The sequence below is a fragment of the Trachurus trachurus genome, assembly GCF_905171665.1.
Source record: "Trachurus trachurus genome assembly, chromosome: 14".
NCBI lineage: Eukaryota > Metazoa > Chordata > Actinopteri > Carangiformes > Carangidae > Trachurus > Trachurus trachurus.
Window position 1 is genome coordinate 23,393,830 of NC_139903.1, and position 23,205 is coordinate 23,417,034.

Consider the following 23,205-nt stretch of genomic DNA (forward strand, 5'->3'; position numbering starts at 1 on the left):
AACTGTGGTGACTCCTTAAAGGAGCTATAACCAGTATTCTTATAATAACAGCATCAAATTACAGTGTGTTCAGTGGAAAAACCACTAAATACTCCTCCAATATTATCTGTCCTGACCTCAGATCAGCTCAGAACATCTGGCAACAGTGTCAGGCTTTTAGTACTGTACATGGTGTCTGAATCATTGGGTTATTGTTTAACTGAAAAAATCCAAGCATAAAGCAAAGACAGACTGACAATGTCACAGTGTCTATATTATTACATAAATTATTGATCTTATGATTTAAGTATTTTTGATTTAAAGCAAGTTATATATAGTATATATATTGATTAATGTGGGTTATTATTAGTCTGTATATGATAATAATGATATATATATATACTGTGTATATATATATATATATATATATATATATATATATATATATATATATATATATATATATATATATATATATATATATATATATATATATATATATATATATATATATATACTGTGTATATATATATATATATATATATATATATATATATATTAAAAATATATATATTACCAGTCAACCATAACATAAGGACTGCTGACAAGATGAGAGAATAATATTGATTACCTTGTTATAACAGCATCTGTCACTGAACATTTAGTGCTGCTAAAACCACTGGTTCAGAGCAGCAGCTCTTGTTGGGTGTTCCCAGTCTGCAGTGGTTAATACAGTACATACAAATATATGTGTGTTTTATCATTGTTATTATTATAGAGACTAATAACAAGCAGTTCATCAGCTCCAGGAATGAGAGCTCCACTTAGAGGGAGACCGAGCAGCAGCAGCTAACCTGCCTTCACTCCACAGTTATGCGAACATCATGCATCTTTTGAAGCACTCAGCATTTGACAGTGAATTGTTGTAACAGAAACAACTGTCTCCCCAGATCCAGAGAAGAAGTAAACCTACTGTTAAAGCTTTGGTTGCTGCAGACAGACGGTTTCAATAATGAGACTCAGGCCATGATGTGTTTTGGGTGTTTTTACAGGTGAGTCTCCAGCAGCCATGGATGTTGTCACATGATGAACATGTAGGCTACTCAACACTCTGCTTCACTCGGTTGGACCCGACCAGCTCAGCTGACGAGCTCAGGAGCTCAACGTTTCTCTTGTTGTTTGTTTAGTTGTTGACGCCCTGAGGCCACAAACACTTGGACCTAACTTCTTATTATCTGCCTCTATTCTCCTTTTTTCTTGGCTTCTCTAGTATTTATAGTAGCCCATTATTCTTCCTTCCTAAACACCAGTTTTTCTCTTCTCCGTCTTTTGTTTTTTTGTGTTTCCATAGTGTTGGTAGTTACTAAGTGAAAAGCAAAAAAAAAACAAAAAAACACAACACAAACTTCTTCCTGGTGTTAAGGCCTTGTGGGGAGCGGGTACATGAGTGTGGATGTTTTTGTCCCAGTCCAACACCACCTCTCTAAACCGAGACGTCTCCTCTCTGCACTGCTCAGGTGAACACACATCTGTAAATGTTCCTTTCCTTATCAGATTCACTGACAGCTACACCTTCACCTCCCTGATAAGATCTGCTGATTGTCTACAAGACTTCTGTAGCTGGTGGTTCAGACAAAGCTGTACGATGCTGTTTATGTGGGAAATGAAATGAAGTGTAACTGATCAGGTCACTATTTTTTAGGGCTGGAGATAAATTTCAGTTAATCCCAAATGTGCAGTTAAACTCCTCCACCCCAAACTGGAAAAAATACCCAGAGGCATTCATGTTTCAGTCCCAGTGCATTAAATGATGGGAAAAGTTTGTAAACAAACACTGAACTTTTAGCTACTGAAAGTTTGATTTGATTTAAAAAGTTCCATGTCTCCCAGCAACAAAACAATTTAGTAGAAAAACAAGCAGGAACTGTGACATCAGAAGACTAATTGTGACGAGTGTTCCCTCTCTCTGTCTGAATCAGAGTGTTGAGCTGTGAAACAGTTCACCGAGCGTCAGACCAGAGACTGATCTGAACACACTTCATATCGTGGACGATTGAAGAGCTTTGTTTTGTTGAAGCCGCCATGTTTTCTCAACCCCTGAGTCCAGGAGACACACCTGCTGCCTTGGACCAGTGTCCCCGTGGATGGACCTCATTTCCCCACGGTGCAGTCTGCATCCAGGTCAGGGACAAGAACCAGCAGGGTTTGGTCCTGGACCTGGAAGACCCCGAGGCTGAATCTACTGAGGCCACCAGAGACTCAGGTATGAGACTGTGCTGTTTGGAAAGAGCTCCCAATGCTGAAAATAACAACAACATTTTGTCACATTTAGCTTCGAACAATGTTTTAAAAAGTGGTGTGAATTTTTTTGAAATTCACATCTAGGCCAAATGCTATTTTTAGCCTTACTTTAGATATAGCTAAATTTAAAATGGATGTTAGATATAAATGTTAAATCTAAATCATACTCAGGAGCCAAGACCTCCAGATGTGACACCCCAGAGGAGATCCAGATGTGTGTCAGTAGTGCCGTTGCCACTCTGCTGGCCAGGAGCGGCGCTGCAGACATCTGGAGGAGGCAGGATGTGGTCACCTACACTGACAGGCTGCTCCAGCTCACCATGCAGGGACTCAGTGTAGAACAGGACTACAAACCAGACACTAAGGACATCCACAAGGTCTGCAAGACTGTCCTCAATGAGCTGCAGAGGACGTACGGTGGGAGACGCAAACTGAGATCTGCCATCCTCTCAGAGCAGCCCAAGGAGGAGGAGGCCATTGTGAGATGTCTGCAGGCCTGCATCACCCAGCACTGTGTTGGGTCTGCTCACAAGAAGCAGAAGAACAAGAGGTCTGGATGGAGGCAGCACATCTGGGAAGTCTTGCCCGTCGCTGCAGTCTGCCTCATCTGGGGCATCCTGTAGTGGCACACAGGGACACAACTCTCCTATGTCTTGGGTTTTTTTCCAGGTGCAACACAAAAAAAGTCTCTCTCATGTGACGTGGGTTTTCTCCAGGTGCTCTGGTTTCCCCCAACACAAAAAAACATAAATCAAAAAACAAATATGCAGAATAAAAATGTTTAATCACATTTTTTTAAAACTGAATGAACTGAATGATGAAGATAAGATGTGTCCTGACATATTCATGACTTAAATCTACAACCATAGCCTATTTTCCATGTTGAATGAATAGGCTATTGATTTTTACAGTAGCCTATGTATTTAGCTTATTTGCAATATTAACCTGCAAAAAAAGAAAAAACGCATTTAAATAAAGAAATAGAGTGGAGTGAAGGTCAAATATTCTCCCCGATAAGAGCCATAAAAGAAAAAAAGGAGATCATCTGCTATTTGTCTACAAGACTTCTATACCTGGTGATTCAGACAAAGCTGTATGATGCTATTTATGAGGGAAAATGAAATTAAATGTATTAAAAAAAAAAAATTCCAGTTAATCCCAAAGGTGCAGAGCAGTTAAACTCCTCCACACCAAACTGGAAGAAATACCCAGAGGTATTCATGTTTCAGTCCCTGTCATTAAATGATGGGGACAAACAACATATTTTTGCCCCCTTGTTTACATGAATCCAATCAGAGGGCAGGCCAATGTTGATGATACACCGAGCACAGTGTCTCCACCCTGACTTTACTGTCAAATCTCCTGAGTTGGTGCTTGAAGGAAAAAAAGAAGAAGAAAAGAAGATCACTCAGAGTTCCTACCAAATAAAATTTAATGTCTAAAGACGTGTCCTCAGCAGAACAGGAAACATGTGGGAGAAACTCATTTCAGTCTAAGAGACAAACACTCCATGGCAGCACATCTCGTCAGTAACATGACTCCAATATTTGGCTTCATACTGGAGGTGACATTCAAAACTATTTATTCTTTTCAAAACTGTAAAATGGAAATAAAGTTTTATATGTTGCTATAATGTTTTTTTCATTTTTTTCATTCCATCTGCACTTTTCTTCTTCGGCCAGCAGAGGGTGACCAGAGCTCATGTGTCTGGCTGCCAAATGTAAAATTTACAAATCCACTTCTTATTTTTCCATTTTCACCTGCAACATTTCAGAATAAGACAAAATGTCAGAATGATGCTGAATGATCTGTCTATGTTCCTCAAAAAGCACAAAGTCCTTAAACCATCTGGCAGCTGCGCGGTGTTAACCCTCCCCTCCCCTCCCCTGCTTCACATGCATGAGCTACATATACACTACTATCTTCACAACCTTCAACGCCACAATAAAAAACACATGAATTCATATACACGGCCTGGATGAGAACAGAGATACAGATCATCCGGGCCGTTCTCTGTTAATTCAGGAACTGTGAATTATACAGGGCTTTTCTTTTCTTTTCTTTTCATACAATGGCAAAAATAAATAGGAGCCTTTCACAGATTAAATCAGGGTTTGTCTTGATATTTTACAACCGAAATAACTGGTTCACTTATAATGTTTTTTTCTTTTTCACAGTGTCTCCTAAGCCAGAATCTCAATTTTACATTTGTCTGTAAACTCAGTGGGAGAAAAAAAAGGAATAAAAAAGTGCAGATCCAAAAAGAACCAGTATCTTAATTTGTTAGATATAAAATGTTTCAGAATCTTATATAATTTTAAACAGTATAATTTTATCATTATTTCACCTATTCAATGTGTGTGAGTCTAAAGATTTGGAGATACAACTTTAGAATCAAAATGAACAACTTCTGGAAAAATAAGATCAGCTTTGTTGTTCATAGATTTTCCAATCCTGTCAATAAGAGATCAATATTTCCATTGATCTCTTGGATTAGAAAAAAAAAAAATCAGTATAAGCTAATATAACAACATACATATATACTCCCTCAGGTTGATCTGTTGGCGCCAATGAGGGAATGTTCAACAATACATGAGGAGTGTTTCAGGTGACTCTGTTTTATGAGGGTGAACATTTCTGAACCTCATAAGTTGCCTTCAGATTGTTTTTGTTTTGTTTTCTGCTCTGCGTTATTTGATTCATTTACCTTGAGGTGAAAACTCAGAGCGGCCACAGTTGCTAATAACTTTTTGGGGCGAGATCACAACTTGGATTATGGGGTTACAGAGATGTACAAAAGACAGAATAGTTGGAGATGGAGATCAGAGGTGGCCAGAGAGAGGTATCAGTGGCAGGCACTATCTTCAAATGAGGCCATCTGGAACACGTGGGAGCCCTTTTGCCTTTAGATGGGGCTGGACAACACCTCCAAACACATCTACGCCTTTAGAGGTTTTTTTCCTACACAGGAAGGAAAAGGCCTGAAAACAACATACCGTATAAAACATCAGATAAAAGCATAATCAGGTTGTGATCTGGAGATAACGGAGCTAAAAAAGGATTAGCAACGTTAGCCTAACTGAGCTCCCATAGATAACAGTGCAGAAACCCTGTCGCTGACCCGTCCTGAAACCTGGTACAAAACTTGTTTCATAAAACTTGAAATATGACCGACACTTTTCTGAACAAAATCTAATGTCAGATAAAATAGAATAGAAAAGAAAAAAAGTATCAAGACAGTATTAGATATTAATACTTCTCTGGTATATTGTTACTTTGAAAGTTGGTACAATAAAGTCAAAAACTGCTATATGATCGGTGCAAATGCTGAGCGTTACAACAGGAAGTCTAAAAAAAAGAAAGAAAAGAAACAAACATCTGACATCAAACTAATAACTCTGACTGACATGGTGTGCATCTGTGTGAACCGTTGAAGGCAACCAAAGGGGAAACAAGAGTAAAAGAGTAAAAAGTCAGCATGCAGTCGAAGGTAAGGCAACTGAACATCTCGTTTTTTTGTTTTTTTGTTTTGGCTTTCCCCCCCGGCTGAAAGCTGCGCAGATCTTACGGCCAAACAGAGACGTTCATCTCGTCGTGTGTACGCACAACTAGAGGAGATAGAAGTGTTACGATAATGTTAATGAGCATTTGGTGTTTTGGCAGTTTTGTAACTGTAATAACATACTGATAGGATCTACTCGCTCCGACTACGGTTGTACTGATGGACATGTGAGCAGCTTGGTGGAGGTCGTGACAGGGTCGCTGGAGTGTCTCAGAAGATTCTTTTTTTTTTTCTCTTTTTAACATTTATCCATCAAAATGTCCTGCTCCTGTTTTGAGGCTATGTAACTTCAAAGTGAGCTTCTTTAAAACTGAAGCTCTTTTTTTCTTCCTCCTCTCTTATTAAAAATCAATGTCCTCTATCATGCACAGTTTGTCCCATTAACCTAAACATTCAGGGGTTCAACGACCCCTTTAGAACTTCTAGACGACAAGCCACAGGGTACAAAACAAAACACATAGGAAAACAACAGAAAATCATCAACTTGACAGCTAACATAGCTTATAATCAGTCTAAGGCAAAACGAAACAAAAAGAAACAAGTAGTGGGTTGGTGACATTGGGAGCTTTCTGACAACATACTGTGTAGGCTCTCACTCTGTGGACCAAAGTCCTGTAGTCCATGCCAGCCTTCCTGGTGGGGGGGGAGGGGGCTGTCTGCACTCCTACATGGCCTGATTCCTAGACTGGGATCTACAAGGGTGACCGGTGGTGGTGGTGGTGTTGGTGTTGGTGGTGGGGGGTTACACTCTGAAGCTCTCTCCTTTGCCGTCGATGTGGCGCAGACGCAGGTAGACGTCGGTGCCGATGCCTTGCATAGACTGTATGGACAGAGAGCCGCCCAGGTACTCGGCGTAGGCCCTGGAGGTGGGCAGGCCGAACCCAAACCTGCAGGACGGGGAGACAGAGATGGTTTAAGATGACACCGAGGTAAATCGGTGTGTATCTGTGCTGCACGCGTGGCTGAGCATCATCTGTTGTCAGCAAAACACAATGAACACAAGTGGAGATGAAGTTCTGTGCAGGACTGTGGGTAAATACGGGTGGTCATGGGATATATCATAGGTCACAATCATAGACTGTAAAAAGAATGGACGTAGCACCCGTGACATCACCCATTGGTTTGGGGGAGTCTGTTTTGTGCTCCTACTACGGACATTTGAACTGCGCCATCTTGGATTTTAATGGGAGTCTACTTTCCATATTTGGAGAGGTGCGTCGGTTTGCCGGCCGAGAACCCGCCCACTGAACTCGAAGCAACCAATTAACGTCCGGTAACTGTCTGCGAACCTGTCACTCAACGTAACCACGCCCCCATTTATGTACGAATTTGAAGTCTAAACAATACTAAAACGGTTGTGGTACAAAAAAATTCACCCCCCCCCGACAGTGTTCATGGAGGTGGAAACTATCGGTAGAGACTAAAAAAATAAAATGTAGCTACCAGGCTGTAAATATGTTTTTTAAAGCTGTAAAGTCGGCTATTTTAACATGGGGGTCAATGGAGAGTTGCTCACTTCCGGTCCCTGGGATTGCTTGCCACTCAGCTTTTGTTTGTTCTATGTTTCAGTTTAGTGTCCTCTGTCTTGATTATTTCACATTCATGTTGAATAAACTGTTTGCTTTTTGGGTATTTTGGGGGTCATTGGTGGACCATTGTTACGTTCCTTAGGGCCAACACAAGCTGGGGCCATAACAATCACCACCACCCTAACCGTCACTCAGTATGTTTACATGCACAGCTAAGTCGATTTGAGCATGTTGTCATAGTTCTGTCCTTGTCCCAGTTTACATGCAACAGGGAAATTCAAATAATTGACAGTGTCCGCCTCCTCAACATACTAGGTGGCAATAAGCGTCATTTCAGCGGGTTAATACTGACCCCTGTCCAATGGACTTTTCTGTCACCTAGTAAATAACTGGAAAAAATAAGTTAGAGTTCTCAAATACAGTTGTCGAGCTGAAAATATAGGCTATACAAAGGACGCGGGTCAGGTTGGACCTCGGGCCTCCTATTTTTTTCCTTTTTTTAAACGCATCTTCTCGCTGAAATGCACTGAATCTGCACTGACGCATCAGCACAGGCAGGTTCGGGCCGGCTTCTATGCCAAACTTTGTGCCGTCTCTACTGTTGTGAATATGCACACAGGCATTGTCCAGTTTCAGACAGATTAAGGCGTATACATGCAGAAGAAAACCGGTTTCCATTTGCATTATCTGGGTGTTTCAGTCAGAGAAGTCCAGTATCAGTCGTTTACATGCATATCAGTTGTCCAGTTATAGTCGGATTAAGGCAATAATTTTTTCAACTGTCATGTAAACGCACTGACTGTGTCACTCTGACCTGAATCTCTGCACGTAGCCCAGGAAAACAGACTCGTGTGTGGACAAGTATAATTGCAGGTGTATTATTGAGTCACATCTATGATCGTATCCAGATGGTTGAAATAACAAGTAGACAATTAAAAAGGCCCGAGGCCCGACTGTCTGACTTTCATGACTTCACTAAACAAATCCTGGCGCATGCAAATCAGTGACAAAGGGAAGTTTGAGTCTGTGGATAAGTGTCAGTGTCTCTGCTATTTGTCCATTTAGTGTTTTGATGACAGAGGTGGAATGCACTGTCTAACACTGTGGATTTCCTGTGGTTTTTAGCTTTATCTTTTCATTGTCATTATTCAGCCATACTGAAAGTGGTAAAAGTTTTATAATAAGGGACTAAGGCCAGGTCTAATTTCTCATTCAGAGCCCTTAGACTGCTATTACGCACTGCAACAGAGTGGCATGAGGTACCTAAAGGGCTGTGTCACCCTCCTCCTTAGCCCTGCTACCACTGCCTGATGTGAACGTGCTAAACAGAGCGGTAGGATTAAGAGAGAGGGCTTGAGGGGTAGAAACAGAATCAGGTCTTGCACCAGAAGCTGATGTTATTCCAAAATCTAAAGCAATGTTTCGATAAAAACCACTTCACTGATGATAACAGAACACACTGTTCCCTCTTCTTACCCATGCATGGGGCTGGACTGGTTCCCGCTGTTGGTAATGTTGTTGAAGAGGTTGCTCATGCGAGGATCCTGTGCACTCTCCTCAGCAGTGCTGAAGTGGTAGTCCATCACCTTGTCTATGGTGTTGTGAGGAATACCGCCACCGCGGTCAGAGATCCTAAAAAGTAAAGAAAAGAAAAGAGATGTAATAAAGTAAAAGAAGCTTTGAGCACAACCGGTGAAAATCTAAAATTAAAACAGACTCAAATTTGAAGCTGTTGATCAAACCAACTGTGGTGAAACTGACATTGATCCACTCACCTGATGACAAAATCAATGTCATTATTGGCAATGGTGACGACCACATCAGGCACATTGTATGGGGTGTCCAGATGGCTTTCCATGGTGGCCCTGAGGAGACAAAGCGATGGATGTCAGTGTGGGAAAAAGTGTTCTCCTCGACAGAAAAAGAAAATTCAAAACACAAGTCCAACCTTTGAATTATGGTCTGTTGTGTTTTAGTATGATTGTTGACTCTACCCAGTCACATTGCAGACAGTGTGACTGGTTGGAGTTGATGAATGAACCCTCAGTTCTGACTAAACAAAAAGGCCTTGTGAGGCCGACATGGACGGTACCTCTGTGTACGAACTGCAATCATCAGCACTCTCTAAACTAATTATGATCTAAATCACAGGAGCCTGAAAAAGACCTTGCTGCTGCTTCTTCTTCTGTCCTCTAAACTGCAAACCAAGATGAATGATGGGACTTCAGCCAACACGCAGCCAGCAGCTGCAGCCAAAACCCACTCACCCTGCTCTGAGCCGAGGACTCACTCAAAACAGTAAACAATACAAAAGACAATACAATACACAAGTGCTTAGATATAAAAACACCACTGTTTTTAAATGGAGACTGGATTTTTCTGTTGCGTTTTTAAAGGTCGACTTGCTTCCAGATGTTCCGTGAAGGCCACGAGGAGGAGGCAGTGATGAGGGATACCCGACACGTGACACGCACATTAAGATACTTTACTGATTCCTATTGTTCAGTTTTGTTTTTGCACATGATGTACTAGAACAACCAATAAAACGCATCACTTGTTATGATTTTGTCATATTCATTTTTGCTTTGTCTATAAACTAAGACAATCTGAATCTGATGCTGAAAAAAAAACTGTAACTTGTTATGATTGTAAGAGAAAATGTTGGTTTTAGTCTGTTTAATCGTCTTAGAAACAAAGGAATGACTGTTTAATCAATAAGGGTCAGCTGCTACTCTGAGTTGTAGCTGATGTCGTTGGTCACTTCGGACTGTCTTTTTAGACAATGAATGGCATTTATGTACTTTGAACTGTTTGTTTATTTTTAACTGTTGTGTATTCAAGGCTCAGTCATTCTGACAGTGGGTGTCCAGACTCTTGAGACCTTTGTGGTTGAGAGCGGCTGCAGCCTATTCGGCCGAATATTATGACTCATTGTTGATTATTTACTGGTTGTTCCCTTTGGTTAGACAAAGGGTTGTAATAAATCCTCAAAACCTTAGTGGGTCTTTGGTGTTTCTTATTCCTCGGCAGAGGGCAATATTTTTGCCCCCACAATGATCAACACCAGAAACTACAGGTTTATGCTGATTGGTTGATTTGTAGCCACTTTCTGATGAGCCGGATTACAATACAGCTACGGATCAATCAATTAGCGTCATAACACGGTTGCAAATGAACCAATCGGAACAAGGCTACAAACAATTACCATTGCTGTGACCTTGACCTTTGACCTTTAACCACCAAAATACAAACAATTCTTTCTTGAAACATAATGAACGTTTAAACTGAATCGGAAGGGACATTTACTAGGAAATCATATTCACAGGGCTAAAACTGGGTTCACTGTGCCCTTTGACCTTTAACCACCAAAATCTAAATCAGTTCATCCTTGAGTCTAAGTGAATAAGTGAATATGTTGAAGTTCCCTCTCAGTGATACTGAGATATGGTGTTCTGTGTTGCTGGTGTGGAGTCATAACAAGGAAGATACAGACAGAACTAACACTTCAAATTGATAACAAGGCTTAATAATGAGTTCATACATGAATACGTAAAAAATATCTATCTTGAATTGCTGCGTTTCATATGATAAAAGTTCATCACATGGGACCAGTCTGCGTGTGCTGCAGACTGTGTGATTATGTAGCTTCTGCATAGTGTTTCAGCCCTGGAATGACTCATGGATTTCAACCAAGGTTATTTTAGTTAGGCTACAGTTCCACCCTCTCTTTTATGGTGTAGGAGAGTGAGAGCCAGGTCACTATGACCTGCACTGATGCCGAACGTATCAGGCTACTAACAACAGGAAACACCTGGAAATGCTGGCACAGGCCTGAGTACACCACACTGATTTAACAGTTGTCCAACATGTGACATAGCTTGCATTAAAAAAAGGTTTCTCTACCACACTTTTTAAATGTGCAGAGGATTAAATTGTGGTTTGTAGTCTCAATAAAAACAGCACTGGTGGAAGATGTTACTCTAAGCAGGTTCAGATATTCCTATCCCAGAATCTTGTGATTTCCATCTCTGCCCTTGAAGATTAACTTGACACCAGTCTGGAGCAGCGTTTGACGTTTCTATTTGACCAGCCCCTTGTGCACTCTCTCTCTCTCTCTCTCTCTCTCTCTCTCTCTCTGTAGTTAAACCACTGGAGGTCAGCAGAGGTAACACTTTCAGCGAGGTGTCAAGTTACTCGCTCAGACAACGGGAGCGTCAGAGTGTCAGGCTGGAGATGAGTAACGGCCGGTCAGGTCACCTCATGGCGTTCTTGAGGAGCTCGGGCAGGATGTAATCCAGAGGCAGGGGGATGAAGGGGAAGCGAGCTGCCACGTGTCCGTTGATCCTCACTCTGGGCGAGTTGCCGTACTGGTGTTCACATAGACGTCTGGTAGACAAAGGGGAAATGCACGGAAACAGAACATGAGGTTGTGTTTACTGAATTGTATACTGTACATTTTACAGGTGTTGATGTTGTTGTACACTTCCTCTATACATCTGATCTCAGGCCTGTCCTTCCTACCTTGGTGTAAATGACTAATTACAGCAGCGCAGATGCTGGTAACAAACAATAACAAAGGCGGATGGGAATGTCATTAGTTAAAGGTTATAGCTACAACTTTTTCATCAAACGATTAATTTTTCAAAAATATACATCCAAGAACGTCTAGAGGGGTGCAGAATAAAAGTATAATTTTTTTATTGTATATAAATAATAGTTTTAAAAATTTATGCGGGTCCAAAATATATAAATATTTACATCTGGTTATGTTGGCAACGTCGACATGAAATGATCTCTGCGCCAACAGCATTAGTACGTTGATGTCATGTGAGGCGGAGCTCAGGGGGGGCAGATTCTGATAGCTCTGTGGAGAAATGGCATCGTGCTAATGCTAATGCTAACTAACGGTCAGCCGGTACTGTAACGGTTCCGGTGCAGGCGTGATATGATAGTGATAGTGTTAAATGATTCAGATGTTTTTTTAGTCCGCTGTCAACACTGGAGCTGCTGCTCATTAAATACGGTTAGTGTTAGCTTAGCTTTAGCTACTTACCTGGCAACCAGTACAATTGAAGGTTGGAGCGAGAGCGGGTGAGTGCGAGTGCAACACTTACTGGCCGGGAGGAATTAAACGTATAGCTAACCCCTTTAAAAATCTGAACTGATGATGGTGTGAGATAAACTTTATTAGAATTAAACTTTACTGATTTTGCAGCTTCAATCAATAACAACAGATCAATCAAAGTACTATTTCTAAGCTGTTCGCTGGCTCTAAGTTCACTCGTGAAAGTAAAAGTCAGTGCCTCCACAGAGGTCGTTTGATAAGATTACAAAAGGTAAACAAGGATGATAGCTCATATCTCAGTCACAGCTCCAGGTGCTAAAACCTGAGAGTCTATCAGATGAACTCTGACTTCCTTCAGTCAACAGAGCGCTGGGACGGAAGCGGCAGAAAGTCATCTAAAGGTGATAAATAAACAAAAGCAGTGCGGCGAGACACCCACCTGGCAAAGTCCACCCATTTCTCTATGATCTTTTTGGGGGAGAGACGTCTGCAAATGATCCCCACAAAATCGGGCTGAAACACAAAACACAAACATTTTACATTTTAGAGAGTCTACTCGTCTTATTTTGAAATACTTTTACAGTAACTGACTGTGACTTGCCTCCTGTTATACACTGAGGAACTTTTATGTAATTTAATGGGATGGCAAACACCATCACTCCCAGGCTTGCTACTGAGCAAACACCACAGTACAAAGGTTTACGAATCATTTGAGCCATAGAAATAGTCAGACGTACGTTATCTTCGTTGAGGGCGAGGTGGTGCGTGGCCAACATCCTGATCCCCAGACGAGAGCAGAGCGTTGTGTCCAGGAAGCTGCGGATGAGTGTCTCGTCCTGAGGAGAGTGAAAAACAAAAAGCGATAAAAACGGAAATAAAACTCTGGGAACGCAGCTTTAGGGTCACTATTGTCTGCAGAGAATGAGTTGAAGGGCTTTTGTAGGATCAAAATCTTCACTGGGTGGGTTGTTTTCTAACAAAAGGTCCTTCCTCAGGTTACACGCTGGCTCTGAATGTTCTGAGAGTCCCGGGGCCGTTCTTACCTGGATGTGCCTGCGACACTCCCTGAAGCCCTGGGCGAGCATGGTGACCACGTCTTTGTGGTCGTCCAGCAGCTGCTGCACCAGCTTACAGAAACGAGCCTCCACGTCCTGATCTTTGATCTGTCAACAAAACGCCACACTTTACACATCACACATGTCGTAGGCCTCAGGAAAAGTCACTTTGACCTTTAACTTTACACTTTGTCATGTGTAATAAATTCTCAAATGATACTAGAGACGAGCCTTCATTTGCTTTCCTGTTTTTTTAATGACTGCGAAAACATTCCGTGTAAAAAACAGACGCCAAACTCCTCACCATCACATGTTCATGAGATGATCATTGAGCCACTTATCCGGAGATTTCTCATCTCAGATCTGTATTTACTTGCTGCAGCCGCCTCTTAGCGTTCAGAAAGAAAAGCCCGCAGAGATATTTTCAACTGTGGGAAACTGAAGATGTGCCGTCTTTTAAGGCTTGGTCACTCATCTGTTACATCTGGAGAGGATTAGATACCGGTACTCTCTCTGTCTCCGTGGCAGCCGTCTCTGTCTTATCTAGCAAGAGTGGCCTAAAGCATCTGTATGCATGTGCATCTTTGCAACAGATGTGTAAACACGTTTGTATATGAACTGTTGTATGTATGTGTACACTTTGTAAATGTGTTGCACTGCAGAAATGCATTGTCTCACTGGTTCTTATTTCTTATGTTTTTTTTAACCTTTATTTATCCAGGAAGGATCCATTGAGATTAACAATCTATTTTCCAAGGATGTTAAATGGCATAATATCCTGTACCATTTAAAAAGCAGGTTATTCAAATTTAAATTCACTATACAAATATAGTTGGTTTGAGAAAGAGAAGACTGCTGAGGTAACTCTCTAATGCTCAAGTACAGTTTCCACAAACAGCTGTGCACATGTCCAGTGTAGTAATGTGTACAGTGTCAAGACTGATCTGAGAACAGTGGGCGCTGACTCAAAGGAAGTCTGACACACATACACAGTCACTCATCCGTAGCCAGGAGGGTGTAAATATATAAATACATGTCTATATGTTCCTTTGCATCTGCTGAGTCAGGTTTCAACAGGCACAGACAGCCAGAGGGCAACTTCCCCCATCAGCACGGGCACAGTCGAGATGATAGTGATAAATATAAAGCAGGTCAGAGAACGTGCTCAGCAGGTCTGTCATTATTTGCGCTCTTACATGTAGAGACAGCGGGCACGCTGACATTTGTGCTCTTTGCCAACGTCTCTACAGAGACTAAACAGTGAGGTAAGAGGCCGAGGGCCCGGCGCTCACCGTTAAAGCCAATCATGACATAACCAGAGACGACTGACCCACATTCCACACTGTACATATGTTCTGTAACTGAATCCATAGAGATCTGTTTCACCGGCCGTAGCTTTTGTCAACTAAAAATGCTGAGTCATCACAACCCATTGTATGAAAATATGTTTCATCTGCACGATTCACACTTGAGCAGTGTGATAAATTACATTTTGGTCAGGAGCCATTGACAGTATCGTCTGTCAGGCGTTCAAACACAGAATAGAAAAAGCTATGCATCACTTGTGACACAGATTTGTGTTGCTTCCTTATAGATGGGTGTGTTTCTATAGCCTCCACTCTGCTATAGGCACCTTGTCTACATGCCAACACAGATCTTTTATTGCACTCTCTCCTCAGCTCAACTGAAAACTCGAAACATGTTTCACACAGTACAATACATTTCCATTAATTATCTCCATACTAAATGTTTTGTATCTCTTGTTACTTTGTATGTTTTTAAAGTAACTATGTTATTTATTACCCTGGGCTGTTTTTCTTAAGTAACTGATCTAATTGTTTATTAACACAGCAGCAGGTCAGCAGTGCTGCAGAAACCCTGGGTGTGAATATTTGTCACTTTGCACAGGGAAACACTTTTACTTCCAAATTAGTTAAAGACAATTTTGATAATCGATCAATCATTTGAGCGATGAAAAGAAAACAAGAAAAACAAACAAAAATACAAACAAGAAAAATCTATGGTGGCTGTAGCTCCTGGTGCAAATGTTGGAGTCTTGGGATGACTCTGGGTTGTTTGGGTTTTGAACGTTGCACGTGACGAGGAGTGCACTAGTGGTTAGGGTTTGGTTAAGTTTCAGCTTTAACTTGGCAACACAGTCCAGATTGGCTCAGTGCTGAAGAGATCAGCCAATCACAGAGTCAAAAAATATGAGACACGCAAAGGTCTTGACAGAAAATGTTCACACTTCCTGTTTATGGCCGTGAAGAAATCAGCACTGTAAAAAAAACTTGAGCTGTGTGTGTAGATGTGTGTCTGGGTGTGTGCAGGTGGGACACTCACCAGGGGAAAGTCAATCAGCATGTGGTAGGCTCTGATATACAGTTCATGCTGTAAGAAAGCAGAGGGGAGATGGAGGCTGAAGTTAGACTGATTCTCTGTGATCGTTCATCCAACCAGAAACCATCACAGCAGCAGCAGCAGCAGCAGCAGCAGCAGCGGCCCCTGACTGGGCCCCACCAGCACAACTGGTGACTCCACACGTGGTTTACATTTACAAAACACCTCATAATGCTTTGATGTGATGTCGTTCTGTGTGTTTTTGACAAAACCGAATAATAACACCTCACAAAATAAGCTTTGTTCCTCAATTACATCTCAGTCTCAATCCACTGGATGATATCAAGTTTCACTTCATGTATCGGATGAAACTCCCAAACCGGCTCCCACCGTTGTCTTCTCTGCGATAAAGGAGCTGCTGCTGAGCGGAGTTTAAGCACGTTGACCTACATTACAACTGGGGGCATTCAAGTGGAGCTGCGCTTTATGCAATCGGCACAGAGGAGCTCCGTGATGCCAGAGACGAAGGAATCTAGGTGAAAGTTCATCAGCTACAAGACATGCAGAGGCGCCGAATTGGTTTTTGAAGAGCCCGCCTGGCAAAACAGAGAGAACGCACTGTTCCCACAACAAGATCCTAAAGACAAAATGAAAATCTCTGACTGAAGGAAAAAAAAGAAAGGAAAAAAAAAAACCTGGCACGTTGGTCCGACTCTGGTTTCATTTAGCTGCTTGTGTCTGCATGTCATAAAATCTAACGGCTATGTTACGTCTTCTGGGTCATGTTTGACTTTTCTAGCTCTGCAGGTTGTGTTGTGTGTTTTTTAATTAGCTGTGGTTTGGGGATAAGTGTGTGTGCATGAGAAGAGGAGTGTGAGGCCTCCATCATGCAAGGGGGCTTAGAGGAATTTTGTTTGTCCAAAATGGCATTTGAAAAACTCAACAGCAATGTGTCTTTCCAGGAAAACTGCCTCACAGTGACAGGGATGATGGACCACTGGTAAAAGGGACAGACTTGTTCATGCGAGCGCAAACCAGGATTGTCTGTCCCCAGTGCAAAGACACCATTCACAGTCATTCACTGGAAATGAGATGAGAATAAATGAGACAGATTTATGGTGTTGAGATGTGACTTGGTGCAGAGCTGCAGCATTATCTGGATCATGTGTGGGAGTGTTTGGCCTTCTGGTTTGCACTCATATGAACAAGTCTGTCCCTTTTTTTTTTTTGGCTTTTCATGCCTTTATTTGATAGGACAGTTGAGAGAGACAGGAAATCAACACATGGGGCGGGTGCTCTACCAACTGAGCTAAACACCCAAGCCCTCAGGTCTGTCCCTTTTACTAGAGGTCCATCATCCCTGTCACTGTGAGGCAGTTTTCCTGGAAAGACACATTGCTGTTGAGTTTTTCAAATGCCATTTTGGACAAACAAAATTCCTCTAAGCCCCCTTGCATGGAGGCCTCACACTCCTCTTCTCGTGTACACACACTTATCCCCAAACCTCAGCTAATTAAACACACAACACAACCTGCACAGCTAGAAAAGTGTGGACATACACTCTGCTTTTTCTTTGTTCTGGCATTTTTGTATTGCCCTGCACCTTAAAAATGTGCTGTGTGTATAAAAAAACAAAACAACACTTTTTTTTTCCCTAAAGGGGACTGTGCCATTTCAGTTTGTGTCAGGTTGCCAGGTTTTAAGTGGCTTCTTATAACTCTTTCATAGAGAGGTGTTCCAGTAATTGTATATGTAAGGATTTGTTTTTTTTTGTCTTGGATGCTATTGTTCTATTGTCTGGAAAACGCTTTGTAACACTAATTCAAAAAGTGCTCTACACGTCATGTTATTAATATCTATACAAGGGCTTTCAGACAGTCAGCTGCCACTGTTCAACATGCATGACATGTCCTATTAATAACATGTCTTTGATATCCATCACATTGTTTAATAGAACAGGTTGTACTTTTTACTAACTAAAGCAAATGATTAACATTATCATTGGCCAGCAGAGCAAGACACAAGCTAAGGCTTGTGGAGAAGAATTTATTCATTCACCACATGCAATTAGCTCGGTTACACAAAAACAGACATCTGTGTCCTGATTTTATCCATAAACAGTATTTGAACTTTTTTTCTGAAGAGGATAAAGGACAATATCTAGGTCAAAAATGTCTGTATACACTTACAAGAACTGAAACAGAAGTTTTGCTGCTGCATTTCTTTAGTTTGGCTTGATGCCATTTGGGATTCAAACCACCAACCCTGTGATTAGAGTTGGGCCACACCCGCCTGACCCTTCTGGGTTCAATGGTGTCACTTCACTCCTTTTGTTCAGTCAAGTCTCCACTGTGCGTTGTCCCAGTTGTCACTTTCTTATTATAGTATCTGCTGCAGGACGGATGCAGCCTGGCTTCATGCAAAGCTCCACACTGGAGCTACGAGGGAGAGATGTGTGCTCTTACCACTTGCAGGATGGTGGGATTGCACCCGATGATGAAGGGCAAACTCCTGAAGCCCTTGATGCGATGAGCGATTCGCACAGGCAGCTCCTTGTGAAGGTACTTGGCACTGCTCTACAAGCACAGACACACACACACAGAAGAGGAAGCAGCAGAGAACGAGTGAGCGGAGAGTCTGAGAAAACAAAGAGCTCCTCATTACAGGTACACTTGGCAGTTACTCTTGGTGCGAATTAAATATTTACCAAGATGTGGTGTCCATCCGGAGACTTCCCAGAATACAGCAGGGTCGCTAAGGTCAGACGCACCGAGGGCTGAGGAGACATCGACACACAATCAGGTACAGTCAGTCAGACATGCAGCTTACACAGCGCACAACTTTCTACTTTATATTTCCAATGTGGGAGTCCCAGGTATTAAACCTTTGGTGGTGTTGGTCCTGAGCCGTATTAACCTGCCCATCATGTGGGTCGTTACGGTCACCTGGGTCAAGGTGCGACCTGTTGATGAGTTGTTGCCCCACCCTGCCCTCATGTGAGTCTTTAGGGTGAAACTGACAAGTGTGATTGGGGGTTAAACGTCAAGGCCACCACCTCTGTTTATGGTTGATCGAGACAGGACATAGATGACCTCCTTTACTCCTCTCTACAACTATTTATTCTCTCTGTCCAAAATGTGGACATGAGCATCCCTTCTTCTCCTAAGATGCAGATTTAACACTGAGTTCAGTATCCCTGTCTGAGCGCACTGGACAACTTAGTTTTTGTCTCAGGGTGTTGTTGGGTCTGGCATGTACACAGATCAAAACTGGTCCAAGTTTCTGAGACAAACCTGCCTCATACAGGATGACAATCTGTTCTTTCTCACGTGTCTTTGCTGACTTGTTGAGTCTTCAACTTTAGCACCTTAATGACTTCTCTGACCCAGTTGACTGTGAACCTGCACAGACAGCGAATGTGTAATTGTGTATATAAAGTGTCAATAAAATTCCTCCAGACCACATCTGGTCTGCCCTGACTGGAGTCAGATTTCATGTTAATATCACGGGTGAAACTTTATCATGGAGTTAGATTTCAGGTTTAATAACCCCAGTGCAAACACAGTGCCCCTAAGGCAAACAACTATTAATTTTACAGACTGTGTTTACCCTGCCGTGGCAGCGTTAAAAGGTTAGGCCTAGTTCAAGTGCAAGAGAGGCAGGAGCGTGCAACTCTGCAGAGCAGGAATGAACACACGAGGAGTGGCACATGAGGAACAAGTGGAAAAGTTGACCTGATTATGAAATGGGATCACAAGGTCAGCAAAAATATAAAGATTTATACAATCATGAACATCCACAGCACGTTCATCACAACCTCTACTACTTTTTCATTCAATTCTGACACTGCTGATAGGGATGTGTCTTAGTATTTGATCATACACACAGCTGCAGTTTCCTTCCCCATTTTACTGTGAAGAAACATTAATGTTGCTCTGTTTTGAAAAACTGCTGAGGCATCCATGTTCTTGTCAAGAATTAAAAAAAACCTTGGACTGGATGAAAAAAACAGGGAGGAGTTTCTAACAACAGAAAAGTGAGAGGGGGGAAGAAGAGGGATCCATGATTGTCAACATGTTTTCCTTCACACTAGAGTGGTGTACATCTCCATTTCATTTTATTGACTGGGCGTTTGCTTTATAGTGTAAAGAAGAAGATGACAGAGCTAGAGCCGCGAGAACAGACTTGGGCAATTTATGTTTCATCTTTTTTTTTTTTTTTTTTTTTTTTTAACAACAGATTATTTTAGAAAGTGGACAAACAGCGAGACCGCCATACTGACTTCTCATTGGGTCGACTTCTCCTCCTCCGTCGCTGAAACTTAACACCATCAACTCCCTTGTTGTTAACCACACAGTTAAAATGACAGCTTTGTATTGAAAACTTTTATTTCGACAGCAGCGACAACAACTCGTCGGTTTGTTGTTATTTTCGACACTGCTCTGTCAAAGTGTCAGACACAAACCGCTAAACATTACGTCCTCCTGAAAAACCGTGATGGTGCATTCAGGCGCTCCAGAGAAACTCAGTCAAATAGAGGTCAGAGCTATCATAAGGTGTCATTGACTTGATAAAATTATTTATAGTCGAACATAAGCACAATTTCAAATCATGTAACACACCAAATAGTCTAATTAAAAAGTATAATTGTGCTTTGACTCGGTGTGAACACGTCTATGATTAATTTCCATGAATTACATTCAAATCAAGAATACTTTTTGTTGGTGACAGGTGAAGTGGGAGGTCAAGGTTAATCCACTGTCTCGTATCTAAATGGTATTTTACAATTCAGATTTAAGTTGGTTTTAAACACTGACAAATATGGACCTAAGTGATACCTCTCGTAAGTACTGCCTTTTTCGTGTCCCTGAACGCACCACTAACCTAAACCTGCTAGCAGCTAACGTTACTCCCAGCTACAGCTAGCTCTCTCCTCGCTGCCCAGGCTGGAGGACCAGCGGTGTCAGCGGAGACAAACAGCGTTCAGGTCTCACTCCTACCTTCTCTGCGGAGACGTCAATGGCTGACTGGTTGTAAAACGACGTGACAGTCTTCGACCGCTCTCTCGCCAGCTCTGAAAACCCCTGCATCGAGGACGTGGACCGAAAGCGGTGGCTCTCCGTGCTTGACATCGGCGATACTGTTTTGGTGACGGGGGCCAGGAAGAGGCTGCCGAGCCTCGGCCTGGCCCTGCAGGTTGCACCGCTCAGCATCTCCACCGCGATACCCGCCAGTCCAGGACGCATTTGGAGACCAGCTGTGTGTGTGTGAACAGGGGCTGCCCTGTTCCCGTTCAAGCACTGAGTGATATGGCTGCTACGAGGCCATTAGGGTCGAGTCGTAATGGTGCACAAAGGCACGGGATCTGAATACAGTAGAGAGAGGGTACAGAAAGGGCTTTGTACGCATTGGCCAGTGGGGGAGAGAGAAGGGGCGACGACATGACAGCTGGGCCAATCAGTCATCCAGAGGCGGAGCCACGCAGCATCAACACCCCCATCACCACCCCATCTCCCCTACTGTACTCCTACTGCCAGTCTCTGGGGCTGCTGCAGAATTGGTTAAAGGACAATTTAGTGCTTTTTGTCAACATGTGGCTCGAGGGGACAGTGCATGATGCAGTGTTTGCAGGTACACATGTATGTTTGTAGGTACAGGTTTGTTTTCCTTCAGGCGGTCCCTGTGTTTATCTCCATAAATCAATATTGCAACCTGCTACGTCATTATACTACTACTACTACTACTTCAGTATGTGAGATCATATAACACTTTAAAGTAATGGATCCACGCACAACTGCTTTACACTGCTGACGTTTTCATGCTCCAGGTTGGCATATGTTAACCATCACGTTGCAGGGCCAACCTGTCAGGGAGCCCTGCCTGACCTGCACTTACACATGACTGAAAGATTTCAGGCACTTAACATGTTTGGATTTAGACTTTTATCTCAGATCTTATCAGCCCCACTTTCATTTAACAGCTCCAAACAGGCAGCCAGAGTCATAAGGAACTATCTTCACAGACATGAAGAATTAGTCCTGCAGCAGGTGGTCTGGATACCGAGACAAGAGAAGATCTGTTCATGGAAACAGTTCTTTAAAAATGTCTTGTGTACCAATATGTCTATAAGAGATAAAGCAGCCAGTCACACATTTTACCTAGGTTGTGTACTTTGCTTAATTGGTGGATAACAATATTTATTTTTTAAACATTCCCACTAAATTTCTATTCGTTACCCATCTTGAATGGAATAAAATAATGCTAATCTAGTCTTATCTTTAACATAAATAGTTAAAAACTAACCTGATGACACCAAACAAACCCTGGACAGGTGAGTCTCACAATACATTTGAAGAGAAGACCCACAACATATTTTATAATAATCTACTCCAATTAAATTTAATTGCCAGTGAAGTCCTTACTTCAAACTTCTGTGCAGTCCTGTCACTCTCTTGGCTTTATAAACATTTTGCCATTCTTGGCATTAAAAATGGATGCTATTCTAACTGGTCTCAGCCCTTCAATTATTCAGCAGCTCTGGAGTGGTATCTTTGCTCAGGAGCTGCCAGCAGTTGGTTGTCTTACTTACAGAGGTTAAGCACAATTGGACACAATGACACAGACTCATTGTCCTGACTTGTGATGCGTCAATCCAATATTACACAAGATGCAGGGAGTAGCGAGCAGCTTGCAGAAGAATTCAATTGAAATTTGTAAATTACATTGAAATGAGTCAGTCTTTTTTTTTAATGAAATGAAAATAGTTCACATGCAGCTTCACAACCCATGAAAACATGTTAAGTTGCAGCGCAGCAGAGTCATTGTGGGATATAGATGCCACGTATGCTGGTCAGATCAATATAATTAGACGGCAGGAAGGAATATAATGTACTGCATCCATTTCCTCAGTCAATTTCCACTCTGCCTCTTAAGTCCTCACAGAAAATCAATTACTGCTGCGTTTCTATTCCTTAATGTAGTCAGTACATTATAAAGTAGCATTTTACAGAAAGGTCTGCATTTTGTCTTTAAAACTGCAGATGAGGCTTGTTCACATAGCCATTAAAAAAATATAAAATAAAAATATTAGTAATACATAAAATTGCACAAAAAAGCTAAAATGTAGCTTTTAAATCACTACAAACACCTTATGAGTGCTGTAAATAGCCTCATACTTTCATTCTAGCTTGGTTATTTGAATCCAGGTTGACAATGCTGATGGTCTTATCTGTACATATACAGTATATATACATATAAATGAGTTGAATGAAGTGGAATGATTATTATTCATGAACCATATTTTGTGGTTTGAATTCTGTATCTGTGCTGGAAGTTTATAAACTTTCAAAATACATAAAACAATGATTGACAAAC

General features: G+C 41.9%; 1 protein-coding gene across 1 annotated transcript; it reads right to left on the reverse strand.

Moving 5' to 3' along the window:
- Positions 1-4,910: 4,910 nt before the first annotated feature.
- On the reverse strand, positions 4,911-21,185 carry bckdk (branched chain ketoacid dehydrogenase kinase). Its single transcript, XM_083987214.1, has 11 exons — positions 20,832-21,185; positions 18,539-18,607; positions 18,297-18,407; positions 15,835-15,882; positions 13,480-13,599; positions 13,174-13,272; positions 12,876-12,949; positions 11,629-11,757; positions 9,147-9,236; positions 8,848-9,003; positions 4,911-6,729 (listed from the first exon to the last, which is right to left on the reverse strand). The coding sequence occupies exons 1-11, from the start codon at positions 21,075-21,077 to the stop codon at positions 6,585-6,587; spliced, it is 1,287 nt and encodes a 428-aa protein (XP_083843340.1). The 5' UTR covers positions 21,078-21,185; the 3' UTR covers positions 4,911-6,584.
- Positions 21,186-23,205: the final 2,020 nt, after the last annotated feature.